Below are 19,623 nucleotides of genomic sequence, written 5' to 3'. Positions count from 1 at the left end.
GAGTATATAATGTACACTTTTTATAAAGTTGTATTCCAATAATATGCCTAATCTAGAAAACTGTCAGTAAATTATTGCACTTTTTCTGGTGTGGCACCTGGACGTTTGCTAAAGCTATTTCCTAGGGCATTAATCATTCATTTCAAATACTGACTAAAATAACAGATTCTAGAGTGATGACTAGCATTAGCCCCTACATCTTGGGTTAATGTTTTCCAAAGTGTTTAAGAATGCATCCTGTACTCAAATGCAATTTAATAAAGTTGAAGAGTGAGCCCTAACCGCTTGGAAATGGGACATGATCTTAAAATGGTTTAAGGTCCTACTTTTATTATCAAGATATTGCATAAACAGCCTAAGAAGGTAGAAAGTTCATGGTTTCTATTCCCCCATATTATAAAGTATTATTCATGAGCATACCTGGGTGGAGGGGCTGAAGCAATCAGGAAGATATGCTATATTGTGTCAATTTTGGTAACTAGTTTCATGATTGAGGCATTATCAACTATAAAAGAAGGTGGAAAATGGGGGATTCATATGAAAACAGAAATAAAAGGAAAGAGGATGAACTGTAATCTGTTTTCCTTATGTAGTTATACACTAGTCATTGGTATAAATGGGATAGTGCCTGAGCCTCACCCACGGACCGAGAGAAAAGCTGACCATGCTGCTACGGACAATAAAAAATTTGGGGTGCAAAACAATGCATGACTATGGGACAGATCATGTAAATAAAGAATATATATTAATGATAGTTTCTATAATATAAATAGCCTTTAATAAAAAAAATAATCTTTTTAATAACATTAATACTCACTTCTATTTTCTGGAAACATGCATGAAAAATGTATTCAATTCAATTGCAAAAGGAGAAAAAAAAAAAATCAACCTAAGGCGAATACTGTACAATTCTGGAGCAAGAGCTTTTCCTGCTCATTCTTTCTCTATGATGATTATTGTACTCTGTGGGAGCCCAGAATTTCCCTGGGAAATAAGAATCAGATTCTTGTAAATACTGTCCAGAAAAAAAAAAAAAAACAAAACCCAAAAACACTACCTTATAACAGGTCTCATTTGTGACTGCTTCCAAAACTTTGCAGATAAGACCCCATATCGTCAAAAGGTTTGATTTATTAAAAAGGAAAAGTCTCTGGTGAAATCTCAAGAGTCCCTTCCACCCCAAGCAGTTTTCTTCATTAAACAAGGAGTCAAAAAAACCCACTTCAAACTATAAATTGAACAGCAATGGAAAAATAAGAAATCTTCATTATTTTCTAATCTTAATGCAATTTAACATCAAACTTCAGTTTCCTTGGACCTAATGCAATAATAGACTTTGTTGTGTCCACAATTTCAAAACATAGAACATTTGCAAGACAAAAAAAGAACATCATTCTTTTTCCTTCTCCACCATTTCTATATATTTTGGGGTTTTTTTGTTTTGTTTTCTTTTTTAAAAAAAGATACAAACAATCTTCAAAGTTTACCTTTTTGGACTTAAGGCATAACATGAAATTGCGCATTATTCTAAAGCTTAATTTTGAAATGAACTAGTTTAGTGCTCTCAAACCCTGTTTGCGTTTACATTATTTAAATTATATAGTATTTTATTTCTGTTCTTGTGTAAATTTCTAATGCTGTTCATGGATTGTGCAATTCCTATGCAATCAGTCTTTGCCTGTTGACAGTTATTAACAGTGCAGTATAGAATCCAGATAATGAGCTTTTGGTTTCTCAGTTATCATTTCAGTTCAAAGCATGCTGCTTAATTGTGTGGAAGATCCAATCCATTTTTGTTGTCCAGCCACCATGATGTGCATCATTCATTTGTTTCATGAAATATTCCAAAGCCTCTTGTTCAGTTTTATCTAAAGCTAGGGTCTTTCGAATGTATGCAATATCATCAAAAGATTGCAGTTCTGGCATTCCAGAGCCAAGCATCATTGAGAAGAGATTTATGAAGAGATTGGCATGCTGCCGAATAGCTAGATAAGCCTTGTAACACATCTCCTGAAACCTATAAGTAATAAGAACAGTTTCATCAGTATGGAACAATTGGGGTTAATATGTTCAGGTCTCTGCTCAAAATGTCACGTCATTAGAGAGGCCTTCTTGGGCAAACCTATGAAAAATAGCATTTCTCTTCCCACTCCCCTTACCAACACTTTCTACTCTCTTTACCCCACACTACAATGTAACCTCTGTGAATCCATGAGGATTTTGTTTACTGCTTTATCACCAGCACCTAGAATGATGCCTGGCACATTAGCAGTTTACCAAGGATTTATTAAATGTTTGAACTGGTCCATACTAAAGCCTTTAGGGTTTGGGCTACGGCCAGGATAGAGTTACAGACAAAATGAGATTTTAGAATTTAAAAGTACTTTAAGGTTTGAGATAGACTGATGATATACCAGAAGGTGGTAGGAAAAATTATGAATACACATGGTAATTACGATTGACTGATTTCCTCAAATTGTAGGACTAAAAAATGTTGTCTTAAGCACTACACATTATTTGTCAATATAGAGAAGGTGTAGTCCAATCATTTAAACAACAGTAAATAAAAACTTTTAATATATTAAGAAGATTAAGAATCACTTTCTTAGGCCTTAATTAACTAAATAAATCATTTCAGGCCTTAGTTAATAAATTGTTTTCCTCCATTTTTCATAGCATTACACAACAAATAAATAAACACATTAAAATATTCAGTTATGCCAAAATGTTAACATTAAGTTGCTTGAAAAATATCACTTATTTTTGATAGAGCAGCAAGAATTCGGTACTTTGCATTTTTGATTTCTGGAAATTACCTTTCGAATTCTCTTGTCTTTGTGCATTCTTGGGCTCCTTTACTAATCACTATTAAGAAATCTTGTGTCAAAACAAACGGCACACGTTCCCGTTTATAACCAAATTTTTTCTTCTTATGATCCAAAAAGTGTCCAAAATCTATATGAAATAGCTTTCAAAAACAAATAATTATATTATAGTTTGACCAATGCAGAATACAATATCCTGAATTAATAAATTTAAGAATGCCAAAACATTTTAAAAAGAGAAAGCTATTACTTGTCCATCATCTTTAACCATGATGTTACTATTGTGACGATCTCCGATTCCCAGTATGAAGGTAGCAACACAATATCCAGCACATGAACGTGTGAACAGGTCAATGGCTGCATCGTATCTACAAAGAAGAAATAAACACCTTTTCAGCAGTGTGGAAATACAGAGTAAGCCAGTCCAAATTGGGAAAAGATGGTCAAAGTCTCTACTGAAGAAGGAAAACAATCACTGACATTAAGAAAAGGAAGTAATTATGTGCAAAGATTTGAGACAGAAAGTACATTTCTACATATCCTCTGACTAAAGCGGAATTTTTATTATAGTGAAAAAATACTGAACATGTCATGAAAAAAACATTTTTTCTAATCATTTCAACAGTGACCTTGAAGTATATTTTGAAATGTTCAATGATCATTTTTTTTTTTTAAAGAATAAGCAATAAGAGAAACACATTTTAGATACCTAAAACTGGATGTATAAAGTTGGGTATATAGGATTTCACCAAAATTATAAGCAATTCAATTCTGATCATTCAAACACAAAATCTCAAACATTTCAAATGCTGAGCATAGTTTTTTCCCAGGTAAGTACAAATGTCTTCTCTGGTCTCAGAGAAATGTACACAACCATTAAAAGCCTCAGCTAACAAAAACTTAGATGAACACAGGAAGACAAGAATAATAAACTCACATTTCGCCTTTGTTCTTGTCTTTGAGCCACTGGTGTAGAGTGTGGCTGTTGAACTGCAGTGCGCCTTTCAGGCCACCTTTGCATTGAATCTGCATAATAGTGTGAGAATTTCTCACCACCTCAATAAGTCCCACACAGTCACCGATTGACAGACAACCATAAGGTAACATTCTGAAAAAGGATCAAAAACATTTGCAATTAAATGATGGCATTTTAAAATAGCAAATATTTTAATAGCCTAATTACAGGAATATTCTTTTTGCAAATTTGTCATGCATCATCTTCACTCCTTTAATTTTAATTTTCTTTTATTACAGTATGACAAACATTCCTAGAAAAATCCTCAAAATTATCTGCCATCATTTGTTATAACCTTCAAATGAGAAAGCATTTAATTATGTAAGAGAAAAACATTAAGAAAATTATTGTGGCAATTAAAATTGCGTAAATATTTATGACTTTAAAAATATGGCTGAATTTCAATTTGTTTAACTGACATCTAAGTAATACTTTAAGGCAGCAGTTCTCAGATATTTGGTCTCAGGACTCCTTTGTTCTCTTAAAAATTACCCAGATCCTAAAGAGCTTTTATTTATGTGGGTTATATCTACTGATAAGAGAAATTAAAACAGAGAAAATAACAAATTAAAGTATTAACTAATCTAAAAATAAACTATTCTGTAGTAATATAAATAATATTTTTTTAATGAAACGAAGAACCTTATATTAAAATAATTCTTAGTAAGAACAGTGACACAATCCCCTATTTTCAAAATCTAATGTCTCATTCCACAGTGCTGAGCTGGATGCTCATGTACACCTTCTGTACTCAATCTAATGCCGTGTTTTAATTGAAGCATATGAAGAAAATCTGGCCTTGTACTGTTATGTAGGTAGAAAAAAGAGGAGTATTGGAATAGCTTTTTCAGATAACTGCAGATATTTTTCTTTGGTACTATTCTAAAACTGGATAAGAAGTAGTTTCTCAAGTTGCAGTTTGGAATATGAAACCATCTTAAACTCTTTACACTCTGTTACATTAAAATCCATTTGTCTATCTTGCCTCTGAATCGAACTTTTACCCATACGTGACTTTATCACATGCTGCATTGGTCACTTGGAAGATACCAGTTCACTGAGTTATGAAGATCTTTCAAATGCTGGTATGTTTCATCATACCAACTAAAAAAATCACAATTGTTAATAACACCACTGATTTCCTCAGTAAAATCTTTACTTGGAGGAAGCTGTTCTGCTTACACACAAGTTTTTCAAAATTCTGATTTTTGCTTGAGAGCTCAAATTTGATCTTTGACAATAGTGTCAGTTGTTCACCTTGAAGGGATAGGCTCATATCAACTCATTTGAAAGAAAATGTCTGCAAAATACCTATGTCTCAATAACCAAAGCTTATCTATTAGTTATTCTTTAAGTAAAAGTGGTGTTCCATGAAAAAAAAAAAAAAGTAGCTAGTTCAACTTACAACTCTAATAACCCACAAATGCTTTTTCTTTTTTTTTTTTTTTTTTTTTAATTTTTTTTTTTTTTTCAACGTTTATTTATTTTTGGGACAGAGAGAGACAGAGCATGAACGGGGGAGGGGCAGAGAGAGAGGGAGACACAGAACCGGAAACAGGCTCCAGGCTCTGAGCCATCAGCCCAGAGCCCGACGCGGGGCTCGAACTCACGGACCGCGAGATCGTGACCTGGCTGAAGTCGGACGCTTAACCGACTGCGCCACCCAGGCGCCCCCACAAATGCTTTTTCTTGATAAAACCATACTTGGATACACAGAAGTGCTGTATGGATTCCTCCCATTCATCACATGGTATTAAAAAGGACATGTAGTCAAGGGAGATGTGAGGAGGAGTTAAAGAGACAATGAAAAAAAAAATACCATTTGGCACGTAAGTACTAAAAAGTATGGTTTTTCTTGCTCTGTTGTTCTCATAAGCTACTGGCACTTCTTTCCATCTTTCTTTGACTTAAGTTCCTAAAAGATTACAATCCACACTTATTTTCATTTTCTGAATTCCATGTAGCATAACTTCTACACCTACTACTCTACTGACTCAATTCTTCTTACAGTTAACCATGAATCATCAAATCCAAGGGCTTTTTCATAGTCCTTATGGTCTTACATCCCCTGAAGCACCTGATACTATAAACTGTTTGTGACTCTCTCCTCTCTTTTGGATTCTGCGAATTACAAATTCTGGTTGACCTATCCCTTTGACCATTTCTTTCCTGGAAGCTTTCCTTCTACCTGCCCTGATAAATACAGGGATTTCTTAAGGTTGTACTCTTGCTCATTCTCTCTTTACATTTTAATTTTATTACTGTTGAACATGCTCATAGTTTAAAGAGTCACATACTCCTGTAAGGCTTGTTATAAAAAAAATAAAGCAGAGAATCCAAGTTTTGTTAAGAATAAAAATGCTATGATTTTGCTTAAATTTATATTTTATTTATAATTAAACTTAAAAAAATGTTTACTTAAATTACTTAAGTTAAAGAAATTTAGAAAATATTTTAAAACTTAAAAACTTTTTGAAGATCCAACTTACCTTCCAATGATCTAGCGTAACTTTAGGTGCTTTTTTAGCATAGTCTCTAATTCACAATTAAATATTGTAATTACCAGAGTTACAGTTAACTTCTTTACTCTGTCTAGTTCTGCATTCTCTCTTTTGTTTTGTACTTCCCTGGGGACAGTGGTAGTAATGGCATGTGTCTCTCAGATATAGAAAATTATACCAAAAGAGGAAACTTGATTAATATAACATTAATTGTTTTTGGAAAGCAGAAGGGATTAAGTCAGGAATTAAAAATTTGAAGATGATGACTCAATTTTGTACTTTAGCAAATTACTTGATGTGTCCATTTTTCTTCTGCAATAAGAGAGTTCTACTATGTGTCGCTGACACATCTTTATATAGCAGCTACCCTCCATCTTTAAGAGGCATACAAACAGACCCTAATCTACTCTGCTGCTGCAGCTAGAGTTGACTCCTATGCTCACTTAAACAGACATTTTTCTTTTGGAGAGAGTGGCCTTTGCTGGAATGACCCTAGATTTGCAAAGACATAAGAAAGAAAAGGAAACACTATGAGAAAAGAAATGACCAGGACAAGATGAAGCATGACAGAAAACTTAAGAGATAATACTGATAATTGTAGAAAGTTGGGCAGAAATCAACAGAATGGCAAAAGCTTTTTTCTTTTCTTTTTTTAAAGCTTATTTATTTATCCTGAGAGAGACAGAGACAGTGCGAGCTGGGGAAGGGCAGAGAGAGAGGGAGATGGAGAATCCCCAGCAGAATCCGCACTGTCAGCACAGAGCCCGACGCTGGGCTGGAACTCATGAAATTGTGAGATCATGACCTGAGCCAAAACCAAGAGTCGGAGGCTTAACCGACAGTGCCACACGGGTGCTCCGAAGGGCAAAAGCTTTGAGTTCTTTTAGTTCTTTTCATAAATTTTGCTATCAAACTGATTCAAGATTAGAGGCTTTATAAAGTTTTAAAATTACAAAATTTATATTATGAAAGAAATTGTCTTTAAACCTCTTAACTTCTGAATGAAAATAGGGGGCTTTTGCGTCTTCTATGTCATGTCCCAAACAGTAACACTCCAGACACAGTTGCAGAGCCCTTACCAGCTTATTAGAGATACCTCTTCTTACCTACCTGAATCTCTTAGCCATTCTAAGGCAAAGAAGAGGAAGACAAATGAAAGTAGCGTAATCGACTAGTATTACTCTACTCCATACATTTCCTTATAGATAAATGCCCCGTTATGCTTTATAACTGATATTTACTAATAGTTTACTTTCTCAGGATAACTTTTTTAACATACATGTTGCCTTACTTGTTACCTACCGAAGATCAAGGCCTTGATTTTGCCAGATATTTTCCATAATGCGAATGATCTGCAGTGTTAACATATCTTGCCGTAAATCTGCAATTCAAATGATATGTACCACCACTTAATGCCATAAATGCAAATTTGGGTGTCATGTTATCACACTGCTTTCAAACAGAAAATAAATACAGCTATATTTACTTTTCAAATTGATCTATAAGGAAGCAATATTTTGATTCTTTAACCCACTCTAAAGTATCTGCATAAACCCATCTGCATAACAATGTAGGATAAGCTACTATGTATTTCAGAAAAATTTTAGACTAAAATATTTAAAGTACTTATTTTTCTGAATCCTTAGATTTGAACTTGTTTATATTAACATATTGGGGCTAATAGAATTCAGTGCTGAAATGTCATTCCCCAAAGGCAACCCATCAAAAATCCTTCCATTGCTCCCCCAGCAACCTGTTTTCCAAGTACATTAGAACCTTCTTTAATATTTCTTAGTAGACTACACTTTTCTTTTGTAGCATAGTGTAATTCTATTTTTGTAATTATTTGTTTAGTATCTCTCTTCTCCCTGCTAGACTGTAAACTTTAAGAGGGCAGGGATTCTGTTTTATTTTTACAATTTGATGGCTTAGCACATCAAATATTTATGGAATGAATGGATACTCACACAGCTAAGCAAATAGTTAGAAAGTTATTTCAGGCCATTTGGTTCTCAATTTAGTACTTCTTTTCTTTTTAATAATCATACATACATGTTCTAAAGGTTAAGACATCTGTTTAATATTACATATTTTAACCACATGCATATTCCTTAAATGGCTTTCAATAGTCTTCATAGTTCATAAATATCCTGTGTATAAAAAGATAGCTAAATTCATGCATCATAAGTTCATTAATACTCTTCCTTACCATCCCCATTTTTAAAGATGATCTCATTGTTCTGAAAGAGTAACTCTGACATGATGTCTGGGTTCTCCCAATTCAACCACAGTGGCCTTTTTGCAGAGGACATAATTCGACACTCTTCAAGCCTTTAAAATAGTTAAAAACTTTACCAGGTGCCTTACATTTTTAATTCTTTTACCCTCAAATTTATTTTAAAATACACAGTATAGTTTTTGAAGTCTTATAAAAACTTAAAACCTTCTCCCTTCCATTTATGAATTCATTTCTAAGGGGAGTATAAAGAAAAAATAAATATTAAGGTTAAAAATTTCTTATATGATAACATAGGAATTTTCAACAAACATAGGGACATACCACTAGTTTTACACATATTACATTTCTTTTTTTTATTATTATTTTTTAATGTTTATTTTGGGGGGGGGAGGGGCAGAGAGAGAGGGAGGCACAGAATCCAAAGCAGGCTCCAGGCTCTGAGCTGTCAGCACAGAGCCTGATACAGGGCTGGAACTCACAAGCCGTGAGCTCATTAGCCGAAGTTGGACGCTTAACTGACTGAGCCACCCAGGTGCCCCCAGATACTACATTTTTGTATTGTATGAAACCAGAAATTCTGGCCAGAGAAAGTTTTAAACTGTATTATTAAAGTAGTAAAAACTCATTCTGACTAAATGCAGTTCTGAACTTAAGGAAATTGAACAACTCTTATTTTGCAGGGTAGGATAACAGGAGAGAGAAGCATATATAATTGAACATTCTAATTATAATGGACACTTTAACTTTTCTCCAGATTTTCTCCAGACAGGGTACTTGTTTAAACATCAATAAAACTTCCAATAAGGTACGTTACCTGAGATTTCCTAGTTGATGAGCAGGATTTAGAGGAGACAGAAAACCCTGTAGAGCATCCATGAAATCTGGTCTCCGCATTTGCTCAACTAAAAACTTCATCTGTACCTAATAAATAAGCACAATCATGGTTAGACTTCATAAAAAGTAACACTAACTGCTAATCGCTTTTATATGCTGGAACCTCAGTACTGTATAGTCTGTGAATCCATATCCTGTATTTCGATCAGAAGGATTTCTATTGCACAGAGCAACACAACTCAGGCAGAGGCAGGAGGGGCAGCACCGTGTACTCCCCTGTGACAATTCTGCACACTGACACAGACACGTTTTGCCTCTATAGCAGGGCTTGGTCAACTATGGAGGTTTTTGTAAATCAAACTGCATTGGATGTACCCATGCCAATTTATTTAGATACTGGCTGTTTTCACACTAGAATAGCAGAGTTGAGTAGTTACAACAGAGACTGCATGGCCTACAAGGTCTAAAATATTTACTATCTTGCCTTTCAAGAAAGAGTTTGCTGATCTTTGTTCCAGAGGAAAAACTATGGAGACATCACGTCAGCTTAGTAACTTTACTTTTAAGCTTTGCAGAAAACACCATATTCATTTCTCTGTTGAGTGTTAAAAAACATCTAGTGAAGCTAAAAGAAACTGTTCAAAAAGTATTTATAAAAACATGTTACACTGAGTCTCACGCTATACTCAGGTTTAGTATGTATGCAGAAACATCTCTTTTTACTCAATTTTTAAAAAAGATTTATTTTATTTTGAGAGAGAGTGTTGAGTAGGGGGAGAGGGACTAAGGGAGAGAGAGAGAGAATCTCAAGCAGGCTCTACACGCAGCACGGGAGCCTGGCATGGAGCTCAATCCCATGACCCTGGGATCCTGACGGGAGCCGAAATGAAGAATTGGGACACTTAACCAACTAAGCCACCCAGGTGCCACTCTTGCTAATCAATTGAAACCAGAGCCCAGACTGCTGAACTATATAGCATGTAATAACTGCCATTTTATTTTAGAAAATCTTCATCTGTCAAAAATATAAAAGGTAAGTGAGGGAAGAAAGAGGTTAGAAGCTAAGGAATTAACAATAAATAATTTTTGTGCTGTAATTTTAGTAACAAAGCTTTTTTTTTCTTTTTCTTTTTCTTTCTCACTATGGATGAGTAGCTAGAAAATGCAGTTATCACTGACGAGGGCAACTCTTGCTCATGTAAAGGCATTTCTTTTTCTACCATTATCAACCGTAATGTTAGCACACTGCTTCCTATGCTTTACCATGGTTATGCTAAAACACGACACCAAAGAAACGCTTTTGTACCTACAGCATTCTTAGTTTCCTGTCACAATCCCATTTAAGCCAATACTAATGTAATGACTTTCACGTTCCTAATTAATCCACTGTATCAGAGCCAATCTGTGATATTAGGCTGTGAAAAATCTAGCTTTAAAGAAACCCTTATATTTGCAAATTTAATATCTAGTTTCTTTTTTCTTCAATCAGTTACAATATAAATATAATAAGTTTTATTCTTTCAAAGCAGACTAGTCTACTCTTGTTCATGATTCCCAGAATCAGAAACAGTACAATTATTTTCTAATAACCTTTATTTGAACTTACATTTCACAAGTTCAATAAAGTCAACTCAGTCACAGACTCTATGACATTTAGATTAATACAGTAACTGTCTTTTAATTTTTTTTCATGCATTATTAAGGTATTGGAAAAATTCATTCAGTAGTGCTAATTTATATTCTTGTGCTTGGGAACTCATCAATATACGGGGATTTTTTTTTTTTTTTTCCATTTCATTAGAGATGAGGAATGATCTCACTTTTACTATAGGATGTGGTAGATTGAATAAAGGATAGAGAGGAGGAAAGGTCATGAGAAATCTTTACATTTCATATTCCTCAGTTACACTAAGCTAGACTGCCGATGACGAGTGTGTGATAATGCTCACTGGGTGACTAAGAGTCCATTTTATTGTATTTATTGTATTTTGTATTTTACAGAGAGAGAGAGTGCATGTGAACAGGGGAGAGGCAGAGAGAGATAGAGAGAGAATCCCAAGCAAGCTCCATACTCAGTGCACAGCCCAATGTGCGATCACAACAGTGAGATCATGAGCTGAGCTGAAATCAAGAGTTGGAAGCTCAACTGACTGAGCCAACCAGGCGCCCGAGTCCATTAAAAAAATGATTTTTTGAGAGAGAGAGAGAGACAGAGTGCAAGCAGAAGAGGGGAAAGCAGAGAGGGAGAAACAGAATCTGAAGCAGTCTCCAGGCTCTGAGCTGTCAGCACAGAGCCTGATGCCAGGCTCGACCCAGAAACTGTGAGATCATGACCTGAGCCGGAGTTGGATGCTCAACCAACTGAGCCACCCAGGTGCCCCACCTAAGAGTCCATTTTAATTTTTTTTTTTTTTCAACGTTTATTTATTTTTGGGACAGAGAGAGACAGAGCATGAACGGGGGATGGGCAGAGAGAGAGGGAGACACAGAATGGGAAACAGGCTCCAGGCTCTGAGCCATCAGCCCAGAGCCCGACGCGGGGCTCGAACTCACGGACCGCGAGATCGTGACCTGGCTGAAGTCGGACGCTTAACCGACTGCGCCACCCAGGCGCCCCTAAGAGTCCATTTTAAACTTAGAAACATACAAATTAATTTCCAAACACTTATTTTCAAGGTCATTACTAAAAGCTAATAAATGGTGAAAATTACGAAAAAAATCATTTTACAAGTTACGGTGATGTAGAAGAGAAAGAAGGGAAAGAACAGAGTACATTTATCGAGTACCTTTTGTGTTCTGGGGACTGTGATATGTGCTTCAGCATTTGTCATGTAATTTAATGCTCACAACTACACTATGAAGAAAGTATCGGTACGATTTATAAATGAGGAAAATGGATCTCAAACACTAAATAACATGTCTAACATTACATAGCTGAGAGGCGGTGGAACATGGATCCAAATCCTGATATGCTTGATTCTGATGTTCACAATCTGCATCTACATCGGACTCTCAAATTACCTTGCCCCACTGCAATGAAGGGTCTCAAAAGCAATCTAAAGAGTCACATACCTTTTGTGTTTCATCCTTCTTTTCTTGTTTGAGAATGTCAGTTAAGTTAATGAGCTTTTCCATAGCTTCAACTTGCCTATTTAGGTGCTTCAAATACATCCCACATGCACGACAATACGACTCCAAAAGCAGGCCAAACCTCTGACTAACTGTTTTATTGTGCATCTCAGATCTAAAAGAACAGTGTAAGATTAAAAAAAAAAAAAAAAGAAACCCATACACACACACACACACACACACGCACGCACGTGCACATATGCGCACACACATTATATATATATACATGGTCCTTTAAAAATTTTTAAATGTTTACTGTTAAAAAAATTATTTAATATTTTTGAGAGAAAGAGAGTGCGCGTGCGCACATGCACACACACACACACACACACACACGCACGCACGTGCAAGTGGGGGAGGGGCAGAGACAGAGGGAGACACAGAACCTGAAGCAGGCTCCAGGCTCTGAGCTGTCAGCACAGAGCCTGATGTGTGGCTCGAACCCACAAACTACAAGATCATGACCGGAGCCAAAATCAGATGCTTAACCAACTGAGCCACCCAGATGCCGCTATGTGGTCTTAAATGAGTATACGTATATAATCGCTTTTAAGAAAATAAGAAAACCCATTTCTGAAATCCAATAAATGTTATAATCATACTAACAATAAAGTGATTCAAAACCTATCACTTGTAAGCAAAAATAATCAAGAGTTTAAGATCATTCCTGGAATTGTGAATTTAATAAACTAGATTTTAGGCCTATTTCAACTACTTTTCATTTACTAATGTCAGCACAAAATCTATTAACTATATAGAACTGATGGCTACCAGAGAGGAGGTGAGCGGGGGTGGGGGGGGATGGGTTAGATGCATGGGGATTAAGGAGAGCACTGGCTGTGATGAGCACTGGGTATTGTATGGAAGTGCTTAATCACCACATTGTACATACTGTATACCTGAAACTAATACACACTGCATGTTAACTGGAATTTAAATAAAAACTTAAAAAAAATATAAACATGAAAAAAAAGTAAATTAGGCACAAAAGTAATAAAACGAATAGGGAGGGAGTGAAGAGCTCAGTGAGTACTATTTAACTCTTCTGGCATACATGCACCTTTTCTATACTGTCTTTGAATTTAAGTTATTTTAGACCTAGCTTCAAGATTCCACCTTTGATTCATTTTAACATTAAAAAAATCAGGTTAATTATAAAGATATCAAGTTAATTTTAAATCTTTCTAAATTTAGAAAACAGTGTATGACTTGTGATGACACTGAGTATTAGATCATATTCTACAAAATACTTTTTATTCTTAATTAGCTTGTTTGCTTGTTTTCTAGTAAGAAACTTGGGATTTTTATATTATTGTTCTGAATTCTGAGGTAGGATCTTTTTTTTTAATTTTGGGTATTTTAATCCACACATACAATGAAACCAACTGCAATATTAAGCAATATTAATCTAGCAAATTTTGTTTTGCTTAAAGAAAAATATAAGTCTTTAAAAATATTTCAGCTCTAATTTCTGTATAAAATTCAGTTTGAATTTTATTGCTTATTTAAAAATTTGAGGGGAGGGGCGCCTGGGTGGCTCAGTCGGTTGAACGTCTGACTTCAGCTCAGGTCGTGATCTCACGGTTCGTGAGTTCGAGCCCTGCGTTGGGCTCTGTGCTGACAGCTCAGAGCCTGGAGCCTGCTTCGGATTCTGTGCCTTCCTCTCTCTCTGCCCCTCCCGTTCATGCTCTGTCTCTCTCTGTCTCAAAAATAAATAAACATTAAAAAAAAATTTTTTTTTTAAATGAAAAAAACCTGAGGGGAAGCTTACAAATATACTTTCATTATGGAATAGTCTTCCAGACAAACAAAACAACAGTATATAAGTAACGAATATTTATAGATCTATTAAGAAAGCAAGTAATATATACCTAAGAATTTAATGGGAAAATAGCGTGACTTACTTTAAATGCCAAAAGAAAAAGTGCCCAATCCTTTGATTAGTCAATGCTTTCTTGAGTAAAAATCTCACAAGCAGGTTATCCAAATACTGTTCATATTTTAGGACCTATGTGATTAAACACAAACATAAAAACAACTTTGCGTTAATCAGGGTCAGTTTTTGCATGGTTAGATTTACAGAGAATTTTTTAGAAAGCAAGTAGTCACTACTGATAATAAAACTGATTTTTAAAAAAGCATAAAACCAGGGTAGATAAAGATCCACGGTTTGGGTAAAGTTGCACAGATTTAGAATAAAACACTATTTTTCTATTTTACATTATTTTACCTGTACTAGCTGAATTAAGTACTGAGAAAGCTTGTCATCTGTTAAGTATTTTTCCAAGCATCGAACAGCAAAACCTCGAACCATAGGATCTGGGTAATTACAATCCAGAAGCTCCATTGCCTGTTCAGGTTTGATTGGAGGCCAATCTTTTACTAAGCAGTACATCTGTTATAAGAAAGACAATAAATCGTATTTAAAAAGCATAGGATAGTTGTGAGTGAATGCTGTTAAGACACTGTCTTAATTTCTTATTTTAAAATTGGTTTAGATAAGAGCTCTTCTCATGAATTCAGTGCTTAAAATGTTCAATTCTAATTAATTTTATCAGTAGAAGCAGTTTGAATGGTATTTTTCTCCACCATATTACAGTTATTAATATAAAACATAGTCTATTTCACCTCTTACATTTATGCAGACTTTCTGAGAGAAAATGATTTGAACAACATACCAATTTTATACAACAGTTATTCCGTAATCTCCAACATGCATTTACCTGAGCTACTTCATCTCTAGAATTCCATTTAACAGACAGAAGAAGTTTGGGTAGAATTTCAGGGATAGTTACACAATAGTGTCTGTGTGGAAAAGACAAAACAAAACAAAAAACATTTCTGCATGTTATTCAAAAGGCCTACACATCTAAATCTTCAACTATGTAATCTTTAAGAAGTTCCAAACACTTTTAAAACTCACCATTACTAGCCTTCCTTAAAATCAAAAGAAATCAGTGTTTAACACTATAGTTGCATATATACGTACATGTATCCTTAGACATAGTTATAATGGCAAGGAAGACAAAAGAAAAATCCAAATGGAAGACAAATACTTAGAAAAAATTATGATTTTATTTCATAACTTTTTTTTTTTTTAACATTTATTTATTTTTGAGACAGAGAGAGACAGAGCATGAACGGGGGAAGGGCAGACAGAGAGGGAGACACAGAACCAGAAGCAGGCTCCAGACTCTGAGCCATCAGCCCAGAGCCTGACGCGGGGCTCAAACTCATGGACCGCGAGATCGTGACCTGAGCTGAAGTCGGACGCTCAACCGACTGAGCCACCCACGCGCCCCTCATAACACTCTTTATATAGCTCTTTTAATTTACCTACTTATGCAACAGAAACCATGCAAAGAGTCACCAGTTCTACTGTTAAGTCGCTGGACAAAATTTCTGCAGAAATGCACTGCAACTGCTTTATTTAAATAAACCACTGTATACTTTCCAAGTAGTGGGATAATTTCTTCATAAGTGAAAATAAAGCACTGCACTATTACTTTGAGGAGGTATAAGAAAAAAAAATGGAAGGAATGCCTTAAAATGGAAATATCTAGACCAACTAAATCACAACTAAATTGATCTAAAACTACTAGTTTTTTTTTTGGATCTTGAATTTCATTAAAAAAAAGCTCCAAAAACCGGGGCGCCTGGGTGGCGCAGTCGGTTAAGCGTCCGACTTCAGCCAGGTCACGATCTCGCGGTCCGTGAGTTCGAGCCCCACGTCAGGCTCTGGGCTGATGGCTCAGAGCCTGGAGCCTGTTTCCGATTCTGTGTCTCCCTCTCTCTCTGCCCCTCCCCCGTTCATGCTCTGTCTCTCTCTGTCCCAAAAATAAAAAAAAAAATAAACGTTGAAAAAAAAAAGCTCCAAAAACCAAATCCTAAAAAAGTGCTATTAGGGATTTAGAATTTTAAAAAAGGCTTCAAGGGTTTAAGATTCAAGGTTAGTACCAAAGGAGCGTGGTTTGCTAGAAATACTGATCCTCATCCACAGCTTTAAAAAGAATAATGTTTATAATAAAAAAGTCATGTAAATTATGCTTTATGTACTTTAACAGGTATGACAGAATCTGTAAGATAAGCCAAAATCAGTTCTTTCTCCTTAATAGAAGAAACAGGGAATCTCCATTTTAACATTTACCTGTGGCTCCACAGAAAATCTTTCTCTTGCTCAGTGATTTCAGATAGAGGATCTCGGGTACAAATTGCTCGGAGCTGTTCTTTATCATTTTCTCTTAATTCGTTGTCTCTAGCTAGTCTGTTACTCTGTAAAATAAAGTAATATCTTATATGATTTTCTTTGCCATATTTTCCCCTGGATTCATGAGTGATCTACAAAAAAAGAAAAGTGCCAATAACTTTAAATTGCTTATTAACTGTTGTGAAACAGTTTATTCTCATCACAAGACTTTATTTTCAGGGACAGGAAAGAATCAACTTAAGGCAGTATTTGTGGAACAAATCCAGTATCTTACTAAGTTAACATTACCACCAACCACAGAACAGTAACTGCCAAATTAGTCAAGGATAAGCCCAGACTGGGATACTAGGGGGTAGCAGTAAATAATTTGTCTTACTGGTGAGACCCCTTCCTAGTATTCTATTAACTAATCTGCTCATGTTTCTGGAATGGAAATAAACAATAGTAAAATAATAAAATAAAAATGTAAATTCTTTCCTAAGAATTTATTTTATTCCTAATCTTTGCTTGAGTATATCCTTATAATCACTGCAAGGCTTTCAAATTTAAAAGGTAAAAATAAGAGAAAAAGGAAAAGAAAAACCCCTATTAAAACACTGAACGTTAAGTGTTCAGAAACTAAAATGAAAACACTATAACTTTTAGTATAATTCCAAGATTCCAAGTAATGTATTTATTTCCTTTAAATACAGATATATTAACTGCATAATGAATAATTCTGAATTTATATTAATTTATTATGAAAACATATATACATTCCTTCGAATGGGTTACACATATCCCCAATGGCTAAAAATGAAAACAGGCATCCATGCTACTTGGTTTTTATTAACATTTGTTAACATTATACTAACATTTAAATATTGTTTTTATATAATAGTTCACAGAAATATCATTGGCACATGTCCATCAACAAATATTAAAACATGTACTCTGTGCCTTGTTTTGTTCTTCCTGCTGGGGTCTTAAATAATAAAAGAACCTGCACTAACAGGGCGTCCATTATAGTGAAAAAATTCAATGAACAAATAAGAAAAATATTCGAGAGTTGATATACTCTGGGTGATGTAACGGAGAATGACTGAGTGGGCATGTCACACTGGGTGTTTGGAAATGGCCTCTGAGAAGGGAATATTTAGTTTGTGATCCAAATGACAAGGAAGAGCCATCCACACTTAGATGAAGGAAAAGACAACTGCAGATGGAGGAAACAGTGAAAGTGACCCAAGGAGAGGAGTTTGGCAGGAAGATCTGTAAGCCTGAAGCCTAGTAGATGAGGGGGAGGAGAGACAGGAGGTCTGTTCAGAGCATGTAAAACTTGCAAATCAGGATGAAATGTCTGGATTTTTTTTTTTTTTAGTGAAAGCTATTTAAAGGATAAATATCATGATTTGATTTGTTTCATAAAGGTTATTCTGGCTGCTCTGTGGACTGAGGAAGACCATTTAGGCTATTATAATACTCCAGGTAAGAGATAATAAATACTTAACCCTCAATTCACCAGGAAAAGTCATCATTGTCATTTGTCATTATCATTTATCATCTTGGTCCAATGTACTCAATATTATTTGCTTATTTTTATCTGCTTTTACTTTTAATTCAAAATAACTTACAGAATAAACAACTGTGAAAAAGCTTTGTGAAAAAGCTTTGTGAAAAACAATTGTGAAAAACAATTTTATTAGACATCTTATTAAGAATTTAAACACAGTAGGGGAGCCTGGGTGGCTCAGTTGGTTGAGCGTCCAACTATGGCTCCGGTCATGATCTCACAAGTGGACTCATGGGCTTAAGCCATGCAATGGGCTCTACCTATGTTGACAGCTCAGAGCCTGAAGCCTGCTTTGGACTCTATGTCTCCCTCTCTCTCTGCCCCTCCTGCACTCACACTGTCTCTCTCACTCTTTCTCTCACTCAAAAATAAAACATTAAAAACCATTAATAAACAAAAATAAAACATTAAAAAAAAAAGAAATTAAACACAGTAAAACTAAATTCATAATCCAAAATGGGCAACATACTTTGAATGCCACTAACTCCTTGCTCATCAACGGTCATGCAAAAACCTGGAACATACATAATTTATCAGTATATACTGATTCCTAATTTCAAATAGATAGCTAATAAGTTCTAGCTTATCATTACTTCTGGTTTTTCTTCTTGTACTTGAATTGTCAAAATGTATTACTTTTGAAAACTCGGACAGTAATCCAAGAAATTAAAAAATTTCTACGTCACCTTTTTCCTTCAATCATCTTTGTATACACACTTGCCTGTGATGTTTCTTCACTTAAAAAGTGTTATCAGGTAAATTTTAGTGTACAGCATCATTAAAACTGGAAGAAGGATAAGGCATGGTCCAGGTTCTTGTAAAAAAAAATATTGTGTGATGAGATTATTCCTGTTGAATGACTGTGAATATCACATTCCCTTTCTGTTCTTGTTAATATGTTGTTCACTCACCATTTCTTGAGTTTGAGAAAATTCATCTAAGATATTGTTACCTGATGTTTAACCTATATGATCAATTTACTGTCAACATTAGAGACCGGAGTAGTGGTTCTCGACTGGGGTGAATTTGTCCCCTCTACCTCCCAGGACCTTTGGGGTATCATTTGTATCCTAGATTTATAAAAGTTTTCAACAGACCCAATGGTAACTGAAAAACTGACCCAGTTTTATTCTATAATAAAAATAAAAAATTTTTCTTTTTCCTTTAAAGAAAAAATTCTTCCCAGAAAGAAAAGAGTAATAAAATATTAATCCTTACAAAGAGTTAGAACTGCTCAAAAAAGAAAACAAAACAAAATGTCAAAAGCTAATTGGCACAACAGACTCTGATGGTAAACTGAATTCAGTGATGAATGTATGAA

General features: G+C 35.0%; 1 protein-coding gene across 2 annotated transcripts in view; it reads right to left on the bottom strand.

Moving 5' to 3' along the window:
- Window positions 1–1,111: 1,111 nt before the first annotated feature.
- Window positions 1,112–19,623, bottom strand: part of PIK3CA (phosphatidylinositol-4,5-bisphosphate 3-kinase catalytic subunit alpha) — a 79,381-nt gene continuing 60,869 nt past the window's right edge. For both annotated transcript variants that reach the window (XM_030330625.1, XM_030330626.1), the window contains exons 10-21: window positions 16,691–16,815; window positions 15,267–15,348; window positions 14,774–14,938; window positions 14,448–14,551; window positions 12,487–12,658; window positions 9,395–9,501; window positions 8,551–8,672; window positions 7,644–7,722; window positions 3,763–3,933; window positions 3,076–3,193; window positions 2,817–2,968; window positions 1,112–2,017 (exon numbers count right to left, since the gene is read on the bottom strand). In XM_030330625.1, the coding sequence (XP_030186485.1) occupies window positions 1,747–2,017; window positions 2,817–2,968; window positions 3,076–3,193; window positions 3,763–3,933; window positions 7,644–7,722; window positions 8,551–8,672; window positions 9,395–9,501; window positions 12,487–12,658; window positions 14,448–14,551; window positions 14,774–14,938; window positions 15,267–15,348; window positions 16,691–16,815 (1,668 nt within the window). In that variant the 3' untranslated portion in view covers window positions 1,112–1,746. The remainder of the gene's footprint in view (window positions 2,018–2,816; window positions 2,969–3,075; window positions 3,194–3,762; window positions 3,934–7,643; window positions 7,723–8,550; window positions 8,673–9,394; window positions 9,502–12,486; window positions 12,659–14,447; window positions 14,552–14,773; window positions 14,939–15,266; window positions 15,349–16,690; window positions 16,816–19,623) is intronic.

Source organism: Lynx canadensis, chromosome C2 (assembly GCF_007474595.2).
Source record: "Lynx canadensis isolate LIC74 chromosome C2, mLynCan4.pri.v2, whole genome shotgun sequence".
NCBI classification, from domain to species: Eukaryota; Metazoa; Chordata; class Mammalia; order Carnivora; family Felidae; genus Lynx; species Lynx canadensis.
Note: the sequence above shows the minus strand (reverse complement) of the source record. Positions and strands in the feature narration are given on the sequence as shown.